At 35.2% G+C, this 20,833-nt stretch overlaps 1 protein-coding gene across 1 annotated transcript; it reads left to right on the top strand.

The window, feature by feature from the left end:
- The first annotated feature begins 1,427 nt into the window (after positions 1-1,427).
- Positions 1,428-16,993, top strand: LOC122585603 (DNA polymerase epsilon catalytic subunit A-like). Its single transcript, XM_043757725.1, has 47 exons — positions 1,428-1,589; positions 1,676-1,741; positions 1,825-1,884; positions 1,962-2,057; positions 2,211-2,371; positions 2,457-2,545; positions 2,634-2,851; positions 2,954-3,040; positions 3,133-3,267; positions 3,354-3,476; positions 5,255-5,338; positions 5,445-5,609; positions 5,721-5,897; positions 6,121-6,234; positions 6,962-7,066; positions 7,157-7,275; positions 7,348-7,575; positions 7,978-8,083; positions 8,174-8,253; positions 8,330-8,506; positions 8,607-8,691; positions 9,141-9,221; positions 9,319-9,462; positions 9,567-9,662; positions 9,784-9,984; positions 10,162-10,216; positions 10,290-10,432; positions 10,500-10,951; positions 11,555-11,699; positions 11,777-11,974; positions 12,044-12,118; positions 12,227-12,417; positions 12,511-12,694; positions 12,789-12,853; positions 12,941-13,073; positions 13,150-13,251; positions 13,333-13,416; positions 14,034-14,108; positions 14,177-14,236; positions 14,319-14,575; positions 14,654-14,863; positions 14,973-15,039; positions 15,145-15,264; positions 15,375-15,545; positions 15,631-15,816; positions 15,942-16,048; positions 16,462-16,993. Exons 1-47 carry the CDS (start codon positions 1,428-1,430, stop codon positions 16,823-16,825), a joined length of 6,603 nt encoding a protein of 2,200 aa, XP_043613660.1. The 3' UTR covers positions 16,826-16,993.
- The last annotated feature ends 3,840 nt before the right edge of the window (positions 16,994-20,833 follow it).

Here is a 20,833-nt window from a genome sequence, read left to right as displayed (position 1 = left end):
TCACATTATTTCATCATATATTTTTGTTAATCTATATATACTAGATTGGTGCCTACACAATACAGCTGCAGTTACGGCGATGGTGATAGTGATGGTGATGGTGTAATTATGTAATTAATTGTTGTATGGGATATAAAAGGGTGGGGGGGGGGACGATTTTTTAGTTAGGGTTTCGGCTATATGTTTTTGCGTGAGTGAGAGATAGTGGTTGAATTTTTTTAAGGAAATTTTAGTCACAGCCTATAAAATATATTTAAAGATTTATTAAAATGAATGGTAAATGTGTTACTTCAGGTTTTTAAAATTAAGGAAGGAGAGAGAAAGTTTGTTTTATAAAGCAGTATAGATATAGATATACTTATATATCTATACTTTTATACTATATTACAAAGAAAATAACCCATTGTTGAAAGTTACATGCAAAAAATTTCTAAAATGCAACTAATGGTTAAATTACACTATAAGTAATTTATTTTATAAAATATTTTCAGTAAACCTTTACATCATTAATTATCTACACCACTCGACGCCGCTTCTACCACCACGCGTCACCACCATAATGCGGCGGTAACGTGCTAGTTATTTATCATAATTATTTATTATGATAATATCGTCCAAACAAGTATAAACCTACTAGTCTTGCATTATCTTTACTACATTATAAAACATTTGTTCTCGTCAAATTTTTTTAACTTTTCAGCCACTCATTTTCATATTTCTCCAAAAATCTCAACCACTTATTTTTTTATTCTCCCCCTTCCATAAGTTATTTTATTCCTCTAATTCATTTAAAATACTTATCTCACAAACCGTACCTCGATAAATTATAAAAATTATATGGATGTTCTTAAAATTTTATGCTCTTTCATTGTAGATGTCATTTTAAAAAAACTACAAACAACGACTGCCACCACCACCACCACCCACCCGTTATTGCATTGTGAGGATAACCCTCTAATTAAATTAAATAAAAATATCACTATTGTTACATTTTAGTATTTTACCTCAAACAAGTTTGTTTTGCATCTTTTTTCCATACACTAATATTCTACATTTCTACCGATTTTTCTTTTTATGAAAATTCCGAATGAAGCTAAATTCAAATCAATTCAAAATTCTTTTGGACAAAAAGACTATCAAAAACCCTAAAAAGAACTTGTAAAAGTGTCATCCCTATCATTCTTGTTTTTTCTGCCGCTAATCCGAGGGATAAAAGTGTCATTTCAGCACCCACAATTAGACACATCATCCGGCCTATAGAGACATGATATAAAAATAAAGAGCGGGAAAAGCATTCGTATCATAGTCTTCTTTCCCCCCAAAATTCTTTGTTTCCCCAAAACCTATATCTTCATTTTTATCAAATCAAAGATCTCATTTCACTCCGATCAAGTGATACGATTCAATCGCAGATCCAGTTTTTAACAATGAACGGCAGCGATCGGAGAAGAACTGACCGCAGAGACACTCGGATTTCCAAAAAACAGAAGCTGATTCTGTCGGCCGAAGAAAAACTCGAAAGCAAACTCGGCTTCGATCTATTTACCGAAGGCGATAAACGCCTCGGCTGGCTTCTCACTTTCTCTTCCGTAATTTCTCACACTCTCGCTCACTTATTTTAACCTAATTTTCCATTTTAACCTAACTGACTTTATTTGATTATTTTTATTTGTAGTCATCTTGGGAGGATCAGGATACCCAAAAAGTATATAGTTGTGTTGATTTATATTTCGTTTGCCAGGTAAACATATATATATATACACACACTTAAATAATTATGTTTTAGAATTGAAGGTTGATAAATTTCTGTGATTTTGAATAAAGGATGGTTCGACGTTTAAAGCCAAGTATCGGTTTCGGCCTTATTTTTATGTTTCTACCAAGGTATGCCCTTTTTTTTTTTTTTTGTATAGGTATATGTTTTTGTGAATGTATTGAAGGTTGTGTTGAACAATTTGTAGGATAAGATGGAAATGGATGTTGATGCACATTTAAGACGACGATACGAAGGGCAAATTGCTGATATCAAAGTAGTGGAGAAAGAGGACCTTGATCTTGTAAGTTTTTAATAAAGTTATCCTATTACTCTTTCATACTTTTAGTATATTTTTTATGTGCTAGGTTGTAATGAGTGTGTTTTGGACCTTTTGGTTATTGAAATTCTTTTATATTCTTTTACAAAGAGTGACTCCATTTGATTTTAATCACAGAAAAACCATCTTTCTGGATTGCGGAAAACCTATTTAAAGATATCGTTTGAAACGGTACAACAACTTATGCAAGTAAAGAGTGATCTAATGCACGTGGTCGAAAGAAATAAAGAAAAGTCTAAAGCTTCAGAGGCGTATGAGGCCATATTGGCTGGAAAAAGGTATGAGAATCATGTTGGAAAGTTTTGACATGTAAAATAAGTTGGTTCTCCAGTTATGACATGATTTTGGTTTTTGAGTTTGCAGTACTGAGCGAAATCAAGATTTAATTGACTGCATTACTGATCTCCGGGAGTATGATGTGCCTTACCATGTCCGTTTTGCCATTGACAATGGTGATATTTTCTTTTAGTATTACCTTAACTGGTATCTTGTATCATATTGCTCATAAATAATGTATGTCTCACAAACTGTTCTTGTCAGATGTAAGATCTGGACTGTGGTATGATGTTAATGTGTCAAGCGATGGGATTATGTTAGAAAGAAGACATGATCTGTTGCAACGTGCTGAAGTTCATGTTTGTGCATTTGATATAGAGACCACAAAGCTTCCTCTAAAATTTCCTGATGCCGAGTATGATTTAGTTATGATGATCTCATACATGGTTGATGGACGAGGATATCTGATTATCAATAGAGAGGTGGGTACATTAGACTTATATATAAATTTACAATCCAATGTTTTAAGATGTTATGCATTAGCAAGATTGTCCTTAACTATTCTTGTCTGCCACTATTTTCAGTGTGTTGGTGAAGATATAGCAGATTTGGAATACACACCAAAACCTGAATTTGAAGGACACTTTAAAGTTACAAATGTGAAGAATGAGGTGTTCTTTCCCGATATCATATATTATTTCATTTAGCTGGTGTCTAGGGTGCATACTTAATGTTCAATTATTTACTTTCTATTTTCATATAGGTTGAGCTGCTCAGATTATGGTTCTCTCATATGAGAGAGGTGAAGCCTGGTATTTATGTCACATACAATGGAGACTTTTTTGATTGGCCATTCTTGGAAAACAGGGCAGCTCACCATGGCTTGAGAATGAATGATGTATGACACAACTTTATTATCTGAAGTTGGAGATGGTGTATTATGATCTTAATATCAACCACTCATTTTCTTTTATCTGCCTACAGGAGCTAGGATTTCAGTGTGATACAGTTCAAGGTGAATGTCGTGCTAAGTTTGCTTGTCATCTGGATTGTTTTGCATGGGTCAAACGTGATAGTTATCTACCTCAAGGGAGCCATGGTCTGAAGGTGCATAATATATACTTCAGATATTGTTTTCTTTTCTAGATTCATATGTTTTTTAACTTTAAAGGCGAATTTGTATTACCACAAAATTATTTACAAACAAATACAGAAGCACAGGACATATCTATGCAGCATACAAACACTATTCTATACAATTCAATACTGCTTCAAAAGAAATCAAAAGCAGTAAACATCTGCAGAATCTAACAAAGCTAGTGTTAGAAAGGGACCAAGAAGTGTCATCTTCACCTCTCTTCCCAATCGCACCACTAGCCCATAGTCTCACCTCTGAATTCCAATAAGCATCAGACAAACAATTAACTTGCATACAATGAATTGTTACTCCACCTGAGATTCCAAATTGCAGCCATTTCCATCACTTTTAGACATTTTCACTTTTAAAGCAAACAACTTAAATCTGACATTATCCTTTATAATTCTGCACAGCTCCTCTTCATTCCTTTTTTCCTTCTTGAAAATCCTTAAATTCCTTCAGATTCATATGTTTTTTATCTTAATATGCATGTGGTATGTCCATGAATGTTAACTGAATAAAAAATAATCATATCCCTCATCAAGTTCACATAGCAAGATGCCTGACTTGAATGCTCAAATGCTGTTATAATTTATTTTTGGAATCATTTAAACCAAGAGAGTTCACAGACATCATAATAGCTCATTAGTAGATCTTAAGCCAGAGTAACTTGAGTAAAAGAGTTACAAAGCCCATTGGATTGATAAAACTTACCTGAATGAGATATTTATAACAAAACAACATTAATAGCCATCTATACTTCTATACTATACTATTATATAAAGTAATTACTCCAGACCCTGTTTAAGCTTAAGGAGCCTCAAATGGATTGCGTCCCATGTGTTTTTGTTGCCACCTAATTTTATACATAAACATCTTATCTCATTAGTAGTTAAGGACCAAAATTTCGGTTTTTCGGTCAAGCACTGGTATTTGAAATATCGGTAATTTCAGTGGTATTTTGGTGGTATTTCGGTGATCTTAATATTATGAAAAATATTATACATAATTATATATATACCAAAAAGATTGCAATTATACACACAAATAGGAATTATATTAAGTAAATACTCGATCTAAATATCAAAGTCAAGCTTAAAAGTGTCAATCTTCGATAATTAGTGTTAATACTTCAAAATTTTACTGTTTCTTATGTTTTTTAGTTTGGAAAAAAATAATTTTATAAAAAAATAAAAAAAAAATCTGAAAAACTAGTATACCACCGAAATTTGGACCGAAATTTGACCGATTTCGGTGAGATTTCGGTAAATTTCACCGAAAATCTCGGTACCGAAATTTTGGACAAAAATCTATACCGGTATACCAGAGGAGGACTGAGAACCGAAATACCACCGGTATACCACTGGTTGGTATACCACCGAAATTGACTACATTCTCACCCCATTAGAATATGACATAAAACTCTCTTCTTTTTCTTACATCACCACCACCAAAGGCCACTTTCAATCCAGCTAATTGCTGCCAGGCTGAAAACTTTCAGAAGCCCCCAAATACCACTGAAAATTGCCAGAAGTTGCCAAAAAATTGGAATACCGCTTGGAACTGTTTGCTGCCATTACTTTGCTCGGGCACCATGCTACTACACTTTAAAACAGGAAGTAAAATACTGTAATGGGCAATTATTCATATATCAGAACAGAAACAAATTCATGGTTTATATCATTTATATTGAAATATGTTGTAATGCTTAGCATGCTTTTTTTTTGGTTCTTTTTTATGGTATTAGGCTGTCACTAAAGCCAAACTGGGCTATGATCCATTGGAGGTAAATCCCGAGGATATGGTTTGTTTTGCAATGGAAAAACCCCAGGTATGCATTTTCTACCTGAATGTGGTTCATACTTATATCATCGAAGTCACTTTAAATTATATAGAACAATTCTTATATGTTCTTTTTGTTAAATGCTTAATGTCAGATGATGGCATCATATTCGGTATCTGATGCCGTGTCAACGTATTACTTGTATATGACTTATGTTCATCCCTTCATCTTCTCACTTGCAACTATAATACCAATGCCTCCCGATGAGGTATTGCGTAAAGGAAGTGGGACCCTTTGTGAAATGCTGCTTATGGTCCAGGTGTGTGGTTTTTGACATATATGTTGAATACCAATTCATTCATAATTGTTCTTTTGAAGTAATTGATAAACTTGTAGCTTTATATGTTATTTTTTGAATTTTTTCATGCAGGCATATATCGCTAATGTTATATGTCCTAATAAGCACCAAGCTGAACCAGAAAAGTTTCACAATGGCCACCTTCTTGAAAGTGAGACGTACATTGGTGGCCATGTGGAGTGCCTAGAAACCGGTGTTTTCAGATCTGACCTTCCAACTAGTTTCAAACTTGATCCATCAGCTTTCAAGGTAAATATTAGAAACTTTTGAGACGTTGAATCAACCAAAGTTAATTGAATTTTGTTTTTTACCAGTAGTTTCTGCTGTTTTTTTGTATTTTATCTATTAAAAGTACTGGCCTGGCATTTTTTAAATATATATATATTTTTGGCATTTATATGGTTTTACAAGATTTGAATATCGTCTTCAAATATTAGCTAGCTAATAGTTTGATTCATGTCTCCTTTCTCAGCAACTTATCGATAATCTCGATCGTGATCTCTTATATGCTATTAGAGTGGAGGGTAAGATGGACATTGAATCGGTTATAAACTACGATGAAGTAAAGAATGCTATTATGGAGAAGGTACTACAAGTTTTGTGGTTGTGATATATATCATAAATTTTAAGGGACATTAATAGGCTGTAAACGAGCTGATCCGAACCCGAGCTCGCCTAAGCTCGAGCTCAGGTCGTGTGAATTCCTACAAGCTTGAGCTCGGCTCATTTAGTAATTGACTTTATATTTTATATATAATGGTTTATCGATAAATTTAAGTATAAAAATAAGTGGAGATATTATATTTTGAGTTATGTTACTGACAAATATATATATAAAAAAATCTAATAGGTACCAATTTATTATGCTATATTATTTTGTGTACATGTAAATAAAAGGCTCGCAAAAACTCGTTGAGCCTCGTGAATGTAGTGCATGAATCTTGAGAGTGAATGAGCTCTAAATCAGGCTCGGACACCGTTCAAAGTTGTTGAAACTCGAATCAAATTGAGCTCTTAGCAAGTCGAGCTCGAGTAGCTCATGAGTAGCTTGACTCATTTACAGTCCTAGTCTTGATGAATTTCAATAGTCAATAGGCAGCGTCCAGTCTTGTATTTTGTTGGTCATTTGTAGTTTTTACGGAATGTGGATTGTATTATATGTGATAAATACATAGGGCTCTGTTCACCGTAGTGGTGCAGTTTTTCCAGTTTTTTCTCCCAAGAAGCAACCATTTACTCATATATGTTTTCTTCTTCTACATTCTCCACGTGTTTGCACATAAAGATACCATTATTTTTGTCTCTTTGAGCAGCTTATAACATTACGAGATGAACCTACACGAGAAGAATGTCCACTCATTTATCACTTAGATGTCGCTGCAATGTATCCCAACATTATTTTGACAAACAGACTTCAGGTTGGCACATTGACCCACTTTTAGAAGTTTTAATGTTTTGACATAACTTGCCATTTACTGAAAAGAAACTGTATTTATATGCAATACCAGCCACCATCTATAGTTTCAGATGAGATTTGCACTGCGTGTGATTTCAATCGTCCAGGGAAAACTTGTCTTAGAAAACTTGAATGGGTTTGGCGTGGAGAGACATACACAGCAAAAAGAAGGTACCTGGTTTACTTCTTACATGTCATGTTTATTAAAATTGGAAGTTTACTAATCTCAATATTTAAAATCAGTGATTACTATCATATTAAGAGGCAAATTGAATCCGAGTTTGCTGATGGGCCCAAATCAAAACCATTTCTTGATCTGCCTAAAGTGGACCAACAACTGAAGCTGAAAGAGCGTCTAAAGAAATACTGCCAAAAGGCATATAAGCGAGTACTTGACAAGCCAGTTACTGAAATTCGAGAGGCAGGGATATGCATGCGTGAAAACCCATTTTATGTTGATACTGTCCGAAGGTGAGCATTTAATTAATTTTCGTTGTTTTATGCACATATATCATTGTTTGTATGCATGTACTGTATAATAAAGACCAACAAGGAGTTAGTCTAGTGGTAAGGCAATCACTTGATGACCTTAAGGTCTCAGGTTCAATCCCCGCTTGGCACAAAAAATAATTCCTGTAAGGTACCCGTTACCAATGAAGCCTAGACTCACATGTGAAGTTTAAATACGCGGGTTCGATCCTTCGGGATGCCCAGATCATGTGGGGATTAGGATGGAGGTATTGTACCGGCATCATATGACTCATACGGGGTGAGTCGATGGGTATCCAATTGTGGTACCGGGGCTAGGGTTCCCTTCATTACCCCCCCCTTTTTTTTTCTGTATAATAAAGCATGTTATCTTGTGCTATACAGTTTTCGTGATAGAAGATATGAATACAAAGGACTGAATAAAGTATGGAAGGGGAAGTTATCAGAAGCAAAGGCTAGTGGAAATCCAATTAAGATCCAAGAAGCACAAGTAATTTTTTAGTTTTTTATATTGGTGTTATGGTCTACCAGAGTGATGTTCTACTATAACTATAATTGATGGTATATATTAATATTGCAGGATATGGTGGTTCTTTATGATTCGCTACAGCTGGCTCATAAATGTATTCTAAATTCCTTTTATGGATATGTCATGCGCAAGTAGGCACTTTACTTACCTTCATAGTTTACATGATGTTTCATCATTTGAGGTAGAAATAACATAATCTTGTTACAGAGGTGCAAGATGGTACTCAATGGAAATGGCAGGAGTTGTTACTTATACTGGAGCAAAAATAATACAAAATGCGCGTTTACTTGTTGAAAAAATCGGAAGGCCCCTCGAATTAGACACTGATGGTATATGGTGTGCCTTGCCAGGGTCATTTCCTGAAAACTTCACCTTTAAAACAATGTATGATTTTTTGGCATATGGTTATTGTGATTGTCCGTTTGGCATAGTGTTTTGGCTTTGGCTTACAACTTTTTCCACCTTTGTGAGAATTTCATTACAGAGGATCAAAGAAGTTAACAATTTCATATCCATGTGTTATGCTGAATGTTGATGTGGCAAGAAACAACACAAATGACCAATACCAGGTTAGATGAATCATCTCAGTATTCTATTTTTATAATTTTGACAAGTTTTTATCAAGTTGATTGTTTTGATCCATTTACTTGATTATAGATCGATTTTGGGTTTTGTTTCGAGCGGGTTATTATATTTTTCTCAACTAAATGGAGAAAGGGTTGAATGGTTCAAATGGACTGGCTAAAGTCTATTTAGTTTTAAAATTTTTTCTAAAATTTATATATTTCCTGCTCTACGTTTGCCCTTTAAATGTAATTATGACATTAATATCTATAAATGTAGAGTAAGACTCAAAAAGTGTGACTAGAAAGTGTTTCTGGGTCAACCCAATCCGACGGGTTCATTTTGGTTTGCACTAAAAGATTAATTTTTTCATTCTTTTTACCCAACCTGCCCATCTTTCCAGCTAGGGTTTAAAATTTCTATGCTTAAATTCTTATTTTCTTTATATCACCAGACTCTTAAAGATCCTGTGAACAGAACATATACAACACACAGTGAATGCTCCATTGAATTTGAAGTCGATGGACCATATAAGGTAAATAGGCGCTTCCCAATATAGACACAATGTTTGAACATTTTAGTTATCCAGTCAAAGTATATCTTTCACTCTCTTGTACTGTTTCTGAATATAGGCAATGATTCTTCCTGCATCTAAAGAAGAAGGAATTCTAATAAAGAAGCGATATGCTGTTTTTAATGATGATGGTACCCTTGCCGAGCTTAAAGGCTTCGAGATAAAGAGGAGGGGTGAACTAAAGCTTATCAAAGTTTTCCAAGTACTATCTTTATCTGTTAAAGCTGTTTGGATCAATTGTCAACCCAATCATTTTTTATAACCCGACAAGTTTTACAATCATTCTTAATATACTTCTGTTACCAGGCAGAACTCTTTGACAAGTTTCTTCACGGGTCTACCCTAGAGGAATGCTATTCTGTAGTTGCCTCTGTTGCAAACCGCTGGCTTGATCTTCTTGATGTATGTAAATCAAACATTTACTACGCTTTTGTTAGCTTTTTTTGTTTTTCTTCATGTTTGCCTTAGATGAAAAGGAGAAAATAAGAATACATACAGATTCACTTATTATCAAGCATTTCAGAATCAAGGGAAGGATATTGCAGACAGTGAATTGCTTGATTATATATCAGAATCAAGCACTATGAGCAAGTCTTTAGCAGACTATGGTGAACAGAAATCATGTGCAGTAACCACAGCAAGACGTCTTGCCGATTTTCTTGGTGATACAATGGTAAAAGACAAAGGTCTACGCTGCCAATATGTTGTTGCATGTGAACCACGGGTAAGTGATGTAAAAACTTATTTCTTTTATCCCTTTAGCCAAAAAAAAAATAAAAAAATATTCATTATCATGATATTATCATTTGTATATTTCATTTGCATCAAATTACATACTTCATGTTCATACTGGCTTTTAAAGGCACACCATTGATTAAATGCCTGATCTTGATGAGAACAGGGAAACCCGGTGAGTGAACGGGCTGTTCCTGTTGCTATATTTGAAACTGATGCAGGTAAAACTTTTGACCAGTATGCTTGAGATCTTTTAAATTTTAAAGGTACAAGCCTTACATGTTTCATTTACAGAAATTATGAAGTTTTATGTGAAGAAATGGTGCAAAATCTCATCAGATATTGGGATACGATCCATTATTGACTGGTCATATTACAAGCAGCGTCTTAGCTCTGCTATTCAGAAGATTATCACTATTCCTGCAGCAATGCAGAAGGTACAGTATTTACAGATACTTGGTGAAGTATTACATCTCTTTGGCATGTAACTGATATTTTATTCAGGTTTCAAACCCTGTCCCAAGAGTGGTTCATCCTGATTGGCTGCACAAGAAGGTTCGTGAGAAAGATGACAAAATGCGACAAAGAAAGTTAGTTGATATCTTTAGTTCAGTGAAAAAGGGTAATGACGAGGACCCAAAAATTGATGCAAATGGAAACAATCATGTAACCCATGAACAAAACTTTGTGGATTTGGAGGACTTTGGAAACAATGTAAATGCTTCTACAATTGGACCTAGACCTATTGTTCGGTCGTATGAAACTAACCATAAGAGAAGTGGACTGACAGTTTCTTCTAAAGAAAGTTCTGATCATGATCAAAGTGAGAATCCTCTGACATCGTTACAACTGATTGATATTGATGGAGATGTAGATAGACATCTGGATTATCAAGGATGGCTTGATTCGAGGAAGAGAAAGTGGAAACTGGTTCGGGAAAAAAGGAAGAGGCAAAGGTAGATTTTCATGACTGTCCCAATAATATCATGGGTCTGTATAGGGAGAGCACTCCTAATGCCCAATATGGGCGTCCGTATTGGGCCTGTATTCAAATGTGTTCATATGAACACCACTAGGTATCTTGTGTATTGGGGTATGTATTGGAGCCTTGGAGGCTTCTGTATTGGTGAATACGGATGTATTGGGCATGTTTGTATTTTTTTTAAACTTATTTTAATGGTGGGTGCTATGCTAGTATTGGCATAAAAGATGTTGGGAAGGATTTTTATCGGGTTTGTATTGAAAGGGGATTTTGCTGATGGGGTGCTGACTGGGACGTATATCAGCATGTATTCATGTGGGCATTAGGAGTCCTCTGAAGAATAGATGTTTAAAGAGGGGCACCTGGGCTTGGTATTGTGTCAAAAAAGCTATGGTCTAAAGTTTTGTTTTTTAGTAAGTGGAAATGGCTGGGTGTAATTGGTTTGACCCCAACCACATTTTAAAGTACCTTCAAGTTATACCATAAACAATTTGCATATGATTATTGTGTTAGTTATGTGTCAAAATGGTAGCGAAAACTATGTTGATTGTCAGTTTTTGGGTATTTCTGATGTCAGGCTGGACAATTTGGACAAATTTAATCGAAGGAATGGATTCGCTGAGATCCCAAGTGGTGTTGCAAGTAAGAAACAAGCTCACGGAACTGGGGTCGGTTCTTATTATAAAAGGCAGGAAGTAGCCTTAACAAGCAGCCATTGGCAGGTAGTATATTGTTTATGCATTTGGACTTGTTTTCTCCCATTTTGCTTTATATTTCATATAATAATTAAAATGGCCAGATAATTCAACTTGTTCCAAGCTCGCAACATGGCCATTTTTCTGCATGGGTTGTTGTGGATGGGGTCATGCATAAGATCCCTATAAGTGTTCCCAGAGTATTTTACCTTAATTCTAAAGCTCCTATAACCGAAGAATTTCCTGGAAGGCGTGTCACCAAAAATCTTCCTCATGGTCGGCATTGCTATAACCTGATTGAGGTAGATTATTTGTAATCATGTTTTTAAATAAATTATTGACACAAGCTAATTAAAAAGTACACATAATAGGTCATAACTGATGAAGATCAATTTAGAAAAGTCAGCAGAAAACTTTCTGCTCATCTTGCAGATCCTGAGGTGGAGGTCAGTTCAATTTAAGTCAACAGATGCGATTGTCAGTCACTTTTAATGATGATTTAGAAACTCCACAAAACTTGCTTCTTATATGCTGTTAACCCAATTGCATTGCAGGGGATATATGAAACAAAAGTTGGTCTGGATTTTAATTCTATCCTCCAGATTGGATGTGTTTGTAAAGTTGATAAGTCAGCTAAGAAACGAAATGCAAAAGATGGTTGGAGTCTAAGTGAATTGCATATGAAAACCACTGCAGAATGCTCTTATCTAGCATCTTCCATTCCCTTTTTCTACCTATATCATAGGTACGCTGCAGTTTTCTTTCATTGCATCTCTTTGCTGATGGGAGGGTGAAGACTAATTTTTTTTTTCTTCTATTTATTTAATATAATTTTCAGCATATCTGAAGTACGTGGTATTTATCTTGTATATTTTCCATCATCTTCAATTATCCATGTGGTAATGGTCAATCCCTTCCCCAATAAAGAGTTAACAACAAATATTTTAGAGAAACAGTTTCGTGAAGCTTGCCAAGCTTTATCAATTGAACCTTCCATGTCTGGGGATGTTTCCAGTTTTAAGGTCAGAGTTGACTTTGTTAATTTGAAAGTGTGAAATAATGTGATCCTTGTTTTTGAATAAATCTAATTTTGAACTTTTAAATGTAAACATTCAGGTGGACTATGTCCGAAACCCCAAAGAAGCTGAAAAGAATTTACAAAAAACAATAATTGAATTCAGGTATTACAATTTCTAGATTTTAGCACCATGAAACGGTAAAAGGTTTACAAAATATGCTATTATGTTTAACTCTTTACTAATTGACAGGAATCAGCTTCATGGACCTGCAATTGCTTTAATTGAGTGCCCAGATGTTGACTTAATAAAGTCAAGTGTGCGAGCTTTAGATGATTTCCCCTGTGTCAATATTCCTTCAAATGCTCGTGATAGTCAATATCAGGTAGCTGACTAACTCTACTGGGTGCTTAGTGGCATTGGTTTTGGTACTCACTATACTATTTTCTTGCTCTATATAGGCTCTTGGTTGGCAGATAGTAGCTGCGAAAATTGGGATGCAGCGTTGTGCTGTATCATCTCATTGGTTAAACGAAAGAATTTCTCTTTCCAGATATTCTCATGTAACAATCTCTGAATTGTGTGTATTTGTATTTGGCATTTATAATTTTATGGTCAAGCTAATGATGATTGTATTCAAACAGGTTCCTTTAGGCAATTACGAACTAGACTGGCTTATCCACACTGCAGATATCTTCTTTGCAAGAGCACTGCGTGATCATCAACAGGTTGTCTGTGTTTCCCTATTATATAAGTTAGATGCTGCAATTGTGACCACCACTTTGAATGCGCTGATTCGGGTTTTAATTGGGTCAGATAAAAAAGTTAGCTTAAAAACAAGAGGTAAAATCAGTTAAAAGTCTCTTCGTGTTTTTTCAACCAAAATCTTTTTTATTAATTCATAAGTGTTATAACATAGTTTTTTGAAGTCATATTTGAGGCATTAGTGGTTCTAAAAGGTTGTGGAGACCTGTGTTTTTGGTAAACAGTCGCCCAGGCCTGGTCACTGTGACCTCCTTTCTGAGGAGGCACTCCTCCCGAAGTTACGTGACTATATTGGTTTTCGGACAAAGTGTTGACCTTATGATATGAACAAAATTTTATTTCCCGTGTTAACCAACCCGTTTCGATCTGTTACCCAAACTGCCGGACCCATACAGTTTGCCACCTCTAGTATCATAGTTAGCAATGTTTACTTGTGTTAAACCCTTTCATCAACTTGCTATATGCATGCTAGTGTATTATGTTAAACTATGTGTGTTTGACTTTTTGTTCTTATTCTCTGAATCCTTAACATGGTCATTAGGTTTGTTTATTTACTCTGAGTTCCTCATATCATTTGCAGATACTTTGGGTATCAGATAATGGATTTCCAGACCTTGGAGGGGATATTGAAGAAGAGTCTTGTTACTCTGACGAGGTCAATTTTATTCATTGATTTTATATTAGGACCTGGTTATCCATTCCATTTAACTTTTTTGAAAACAGGTCAATCAACCAGTTTTCACAACACCCGGTGCTTATAGGAAATTCACAGTTGAACTAAAGGTCTGTTTGTCACTGACACTTCTTTCCATAACTGTTAAGGTAACACATGTCCAAATTCTTAAGTAATTTGCAATGGATGCAGATTCATCATTTGTCTGTTAATGCTCTGCTAAAGAGCACCCGAATAAATGATATGGAAGGAGGTACCCTTTTTGGGTTTGATTTGGCTTTGGGATCACATCTGCCTGGCGAACAGATAGGAGTAGATGAGGCCACTTCTTGTTCAGAGGCATTTCGTATTCTTAAAAAGTTAATTCAAAGATGTCTTGCTGACGTAATAAAATATGGAAATATATTTGCTGATGCAATATTACAACATTTATACAGATGGCTCTGCAGGTAACTTTTGGTAAATTTGTTGAATGCATGTATTGTATATTGACTTGATGTTGACTTTCTTTTTGTTCTGTGATTCAGTCCGCGGTCAAAACTCCATGATCCAGCTCTTCATCGAATGCTTCACAGGGTTATGCAAAAGGTGTTTGCACTTCTGCTAGCTGAGTTTAGAAAGTTGGGTGCCACCATCATTTTTGCTAGTTTTTCAAAAGTAATATTGGACACCGGGAAGTCAGACTTAATTGCAGCTCAAGCTTACTGTGATAGTTTACTGAAAACTATACAAACTAGGTTGGTCCTGCTGTTTAGTGTTTTTATTGTTTAAAAAAAAATATAAATATAGGTCAAGGGATTTGTGCCTTTATTTCTTCTCTAACATATAGAGGTTTTGGTTTATTAGAGACCTGTTTGAGTATATCGAGCTTGAACCCACACAGTTCTGGCACTCACTGTTATTCATGGATCAAGTAAGCGAAATATCTTCTTTTTCTTTCATATTTGTGCTACATGTGTTTAGTTGACATTCTCTATTGAGTGGATTGAGAACTTATCATGTCATCCATTTATTACAGTATAACTATGGTGGAATTCAAGATAAACAAGATCAAACAAATGATGGCACACATGATGATTCCCAAGTTGATATAGTGCCCAGCTGGAATATTGCAGTAAATCTGCCCGCAAAGGCTCAGGTAGATGACCTTGTTAAATATCAAAGGCAGATATTATTATCATTCATATATGAAATCTATCTAGATATGAATGTCGGTTGATAGCCCTTGATATTCTATTGTGTTTTTAGGATTATTTTATGTATATCGTTTCCGACTTCATGTACCTCCCATGGAAATTTGCTCAAGATGAAACCAGAAAAAGAGCAACTATAAGAGAAGATGATTCATGCACTCCATCAATCACTGCTGCAGCTGCTGAAAATTTTGAATCACGCATGACTGACCATCTTAGAAAGAAGGTCTAAATTAGAATATCTTGTTTAGTTGTGGAATCTGGATATCTTATTTTGATCAAATCATTAACTTTTTGATATTTGATTTCAGATTCAATCCCACTTTACCAATACATTATTGAGAATAGTTGATGATATTGATAATAACATAAAGAAGACAGGCAAATCTCAGACAGCTCAAGATAACAATGTCTATAAAGGAAATCCCGCACTAGAGTTTATAAAGCATGTGTGTGCTGTCCTTGCTCTTGACCAAGATGTGCAGCAGGATATATTGGTAACGACTGTAAAGCACTTTTTAGTAGGCTGTAATTTTTTATCTAAATAAAATTTAACTTTTACCTTTTCATTTTTCCTTGATGGGCTGCCCGATTATTTCTTTTGTTTTGGAACAAATTGCAGATTATGAGGAGGAATCTTTTGAAGAAAGTACGTGTAAGGGAGTTTGCTCCAGAGGCTCAGTTTCAAGTCTGTTCATTTTCCTTCACCTTACCAAACGTGATTTGCAGGTATAAGCACTTTCGTGGTTAGTACATAATAACCATGGTCATGTTTAATGAAGTTTATCTAAAATGTCAGCTATAAAACTGTATGAAGTCATTTATTCTATAAAATATTAAAAATAAAAAAATTAATGCAACTTTGGATGAAATCTAATGTTCTACGCTAGGCGTATATTATGCATCGTTCATACAAGTGGCAGTTCCAGCCCATTACTTATGGATGCACTGATTCAGGTTGTGTATTCTCAAATGGGTTAGAGGGGAAAATAGTTGGCCTAATAAAAGATATTAAAAGGGTCAAATGGGTTAGATGGGCAATAGTTAGCCTAAATATGGTTTGCTTATAAGTTATACAAGAATTATTTACTTGCTTTAAGTGAACTATTGGCATTTGAATCTTAAATTTGTCATTTTGCCAGCTACTGCAATGACTGTAGAGAACTGGACTTGTGTCGTGACAGAGGTTTACTGACTCAAGAGTGGAGATGTAGTGTTCCACATTGTGGGCAACCATACAACCGAGAGGTGATGGAAAATAGTCTTCTACAAATTGTTCGCCAAAGAGAACGGCTTTACCATCTTCAAGACTTGGTTTGTTTAAAATGCAAGCAAATTAAAGCTGCACATTTGGCCGAGCATTGCGCGTGTGCTGGATCTTTTATTCTCAAGGAAGATTTGACAAGTTTTAGAAACAAAATGGAAGTGTTCTTGAACATTGCCACACATCAAAAATTTGAATTACTCAAAGATTGTGTTTCTTGGATTCTCGAATTAAAACAATAAAAAAGAACAGATTTAGTTGAGCTGATTTGTGTAATTATTTTTTATGTATTATAGTTAGAAGGCCCTAACAGGAATCAGTGTATAATTAATAAACAGTTAATAGCGTGAAGAACAAGAAGTTTTTTTGTGATTCTATGTTATTGCTTTAAATTGGGCAAGTACATTTCATTGATCGAAAATGCTGAAAGGCATGTCCACTATCAAATAGCTTGATTCTCCAGTTCGTGTTGGTGTGATACAAGTGTGAAAATTTTTAGAGAATAAAGCTAAATACAATAGTATCATTTTCTCTGGAACGAAGATATTATAATCTCAATAAGCTTGTCTCGCCTGTCGAAACATCTCGTTTTAAAAGTCAAGGCATGTTTAAAATAAGCATGCCACTTGTCAATAAACGGCAACTCTTCTAGATTCAAGCTTGGAAATTCATGATTATTTCAAAGAGTGTCCACACTGCAGCCCAGCTTCTCGGTGGAATGCCTGCCAGTGTTCTCTCAGCAAGCCCCATATTGTCATGAAAGTTTTATACTTCAACACATAATGCCTAATTGCCTAAGATCTTTGTGTATTTCTAGTTGCTTGGGCTCTTTTACCTGCTCAACAGCACCACCACTAAACATGGCCTTTATCCAGTTCCAACAACGTACACTATACAATACGTAGATCACAAGGAAAACTGGGATTATCGCTATATATAAATTTGCATAATACGACAACTGTCTTCTGAAATCCTATACATATGCTCAGGATCATGATTTTATAATTTTGGATGATGATCTTACTTTTGCGGCTAGTATAATTGAGAATGGTATGCTACTTTGATTCCAATCATATAACTTTTTAGTCCAGTAGCTCTCTACTTCAAAAACCTTTATATGTTTCCAGATCTATTTTATGGACAGTTTAAAGCTTCATGTTGCAAAACATTCAAAAGACGTGGCAATTGTACCTAGTACGACTCCAACAAACTATATCGTAAATATCACTAACACTGACCACTTATAATCCGATTGATAATCTCTCAGAGATCTGTTGGTCAAACTCATAATTAGAGTTGGGAACACAAGGTTTACAGTACAGATTACCGCAGAAATAGCACTTGTAGCAGAACATGCTGTCATCAATCGAGGGCTGCAGTTCCAGCCATGATCCAATAGTTGCTCACATGCTGCTTTAAATTCTCAACAGTTAACTCTTTCTCGTTGTAGGTCCTTCAAATTTGTTTCATGCGTGTTTAGTACTTTGATTAAAGCTCTCTTTTGGACTTCAGAATGGCTAAAGAAGAACATGCATATATCATCAACAACAGGAGTAACATACCCACATAAAAGGCTGTTGTGAGGCCATTGGTATAACTTACACTTGTGGTGATTGATCTTTTAATCTTAGAGGCAGTTTGCAGCAAGTCCTCGTGGTGACACACGGAAGGGAGGCCCGTTTTTGATTGAATGCAAACATTAACAAACAAGGTGGTAAACATTAACAAACAAGGGTAATGCAAACATTACCCGAACACCCAACGATACGAGGTTTGTAGTTCTTTGTTATCCATGGTTGCTAGAGGAGGTGGTAAATTAGCCATCATTATGGTGCACATAATTAATAACATGCTTCAAACTTTGCTTCGAGGTCCGTATCACCAGGCATTGAATTATTTAGATCCATGGGTAGCTTAATTGTGCATCATTCAGCGTAAATTATTTACATAGAAACCATAGCTTTCTATCACAAAAACCATGTAATATATTAGCCACCATTGCAAGGGTGTAAAAAAGAGAAGCTAAGGCGATAAAGATTCCAATCCATGGCATAGGTTCGCAGAACTTGTTTTGCTGGTCTGTCCGGTATATTAACTGTTAGAATAATATAATAATGGCTCTATCAACTTGCTTCGTCAACTTGCTCATCAAGTTGATACAGATTCATGCATTCTTGGTTCTCCACGTCAAGTTGCTCCACAAGTGAATCAAGTTGCTCAAACTTGTGGCTGAAAATTGTGACACCCCGCAAATTTCAGGTCGGTCAAACTTAGAATACTATTACACGTGACATTTCACTACGATATGAGTTACGTGACAATATGTGCATATATTAGATATAAATATAAATATCCTTGACTTACATGATATTAGAGTTGATTACATATTTAGAAATAATTTATATAACTAAACTTGCACATACATAAGTTACTTACTCCACATACATAGAAAATAATAATAAGCACTTAAATAAGATAAATGGTAGTTAATTAGTTATGATAGTTATGTTAAATTCTAAACTCAACCATGAATATATTATAATAACTTGGACATAAATAAATATAAGTACAAGCTCTAATAATATAAAGGAGTACAACTAGCTAGTGGTTACATAAAAAAGAAAAAAAAAAAACTAAAAACCAACATTTAAAACTTACGTTTCCACCAAATAAAACTCCACCTCAAAACTAAATACCCTATAAAGTATATGGTCCCCCACATTTCATTATCACTCACAAATACAAACAAATCAAGTTACTAGCAAACAAAACACTCTCTCTCCCCACCCATTCAAATTCCGGCCGGCCACCCCACTGCCGCCGCCGGACCGCCGCCTCCAGTCGCCAGAAAATCAACCAACCATCTCAAAGCCATCTACAACACCATCTCTACCCTTTTAACTCAAAACCCACCACTTTACTCTTATCATTTTCGAATATATACAAGACCCACCAACTAAAACACCACTTTTCTTCAAGCATCTCTTGGTCTTCTTGTTTGTTGTTGTTTAGTTAATTGGGTGTTTAACCTTTGGTTTTAAACACTCAAATCTTGATAAGGTTGAACACACTATGTTCATATATTGTTTTTCTTCTTGCAAAAATTTCAATATTTCATCTTGTATACTATGGGTTATCACTACCCAAAAATAATCTAGGCCAAGTACTTTTTTCGTCCCTGTGGTTTCTCGAATAAGCATTTTTCATCATCGCCGTTAATTTTCGGCTAAAATCATCCTTGTGGTTTCCTTTTCGTCCTTGCCTCCGTTAACCCCCCACGTGCAAATCACGTGAGGGGTACTTATGTCTTTTTCCACCCTCCTGTGTCTCGTGCAAGTCACGTGGATGTCGTATAAAATAGCAGCCACCCTCATTTTCCCCCTTTTATATCTAAATCATCCCTGTGCTTTCACCCAATTTCCAAAAAAACAAAACCATTAAAATTACTTCACCAAATTAATCCAATCAAGTGTGCAGAATGAAAAAAAGGATCAATGGTTAAAGAGAGGCAAAAAGCCCAAAGATATCTCCTTTATTTTCGGTTAGTATTTTTTGATTTTTTTAGGGTTTTATTTGATTTTATAATTTATTTGTATTTTTTAATTAATGATATTTTTTGTTGTTGTTTGCAGATGATTATGAAGGTATGATGACCCTAAACGTTCATCATAATGGTAAGTTCATCTCAAACCCTAAAAAACAATACGTAGATGAAAAGGTTGATTATTTTGATTTCATTGACTTGGAAGGCTTTGGCATGAGTGACATGACTGAAATTATGAGGGAGTTAGGCTATGAAAATGGATTTTTTTTTTTTTATATCATTTTAGGGTACCTAAAACTGCTTTAGATGATGGGCTTAGGCTATTACTTGCTGACATGCATGTTGCCAATATGAAAAAATATGTTCCTAAGTATAAACAAATTGATGTTTATGTTGAACATGGTTCTAGGATATCTCTTGACCACTTTGATGATGCCTCAAGTAGTGAAACAATTAGGCAGAAACCAGTTAGGGAGAATGTGGTTAATTTAGAAGATGGAGAACCAGTTAGAGACAATGTGGTTGTGAGTGAAGAAGAAGATGGTGAAGAAGAGAGTGAAGGTAGATCAGAGTGGGATGACAGTGAGGATGGTGACTTTGAACCAGATAAAGAGAATGATATAGGGGATGATGAGGACAGTGAACATGTTAATGAACCAGTTTGGGAGAATGTGAGAGATGAGGGCAGTTTACAACTTGAGAAGGA

This window comes from Erigeron canadensis, chromosome 1 (genome assembly GCF_010389155.1).
Source record: "Erigeron canadensis isolate Cc75 chromosome 1, C_canadensis_v1, whole genome shotgun sequence".
NCBI lineage: Eukaryota > Viridiplantae > Streptophyta > Magnoliopsida > Asterales > Asteraceae > Erigeron > Erigeron canadensis.
This window is presented reverse-complemented; position numbering and strand designations above follow the sequence as displayed.

What these genes read in the sequence shown, in the direction of transcription:
- LOC122585603 (XM_043757725.1), top strand. Translation starts at nt 1,428, where the DNA reads ATGAACGGCAGCGATCGGAGAAGAACTGACCGCAGAGACACTCGGATT. An exon ending in TTCCTGCAGCAATGCAGAAG is followed by an intron (nt 10,433 to 10,499) that starts GTACAGTATTTA and finishes TATTTTATTCAG; the next exon opens with GTTTCAAACCCTGTCCCAAG. An exon ending in GGGATGTTTCCAGTTTTAAG is followed by an intron (nt 12,695 to 12,788) that starts GTCAGAGTTGAC and finishes GTAAACATTCAG; the next exon opens with GTGGACTATGTCCGAAACCC.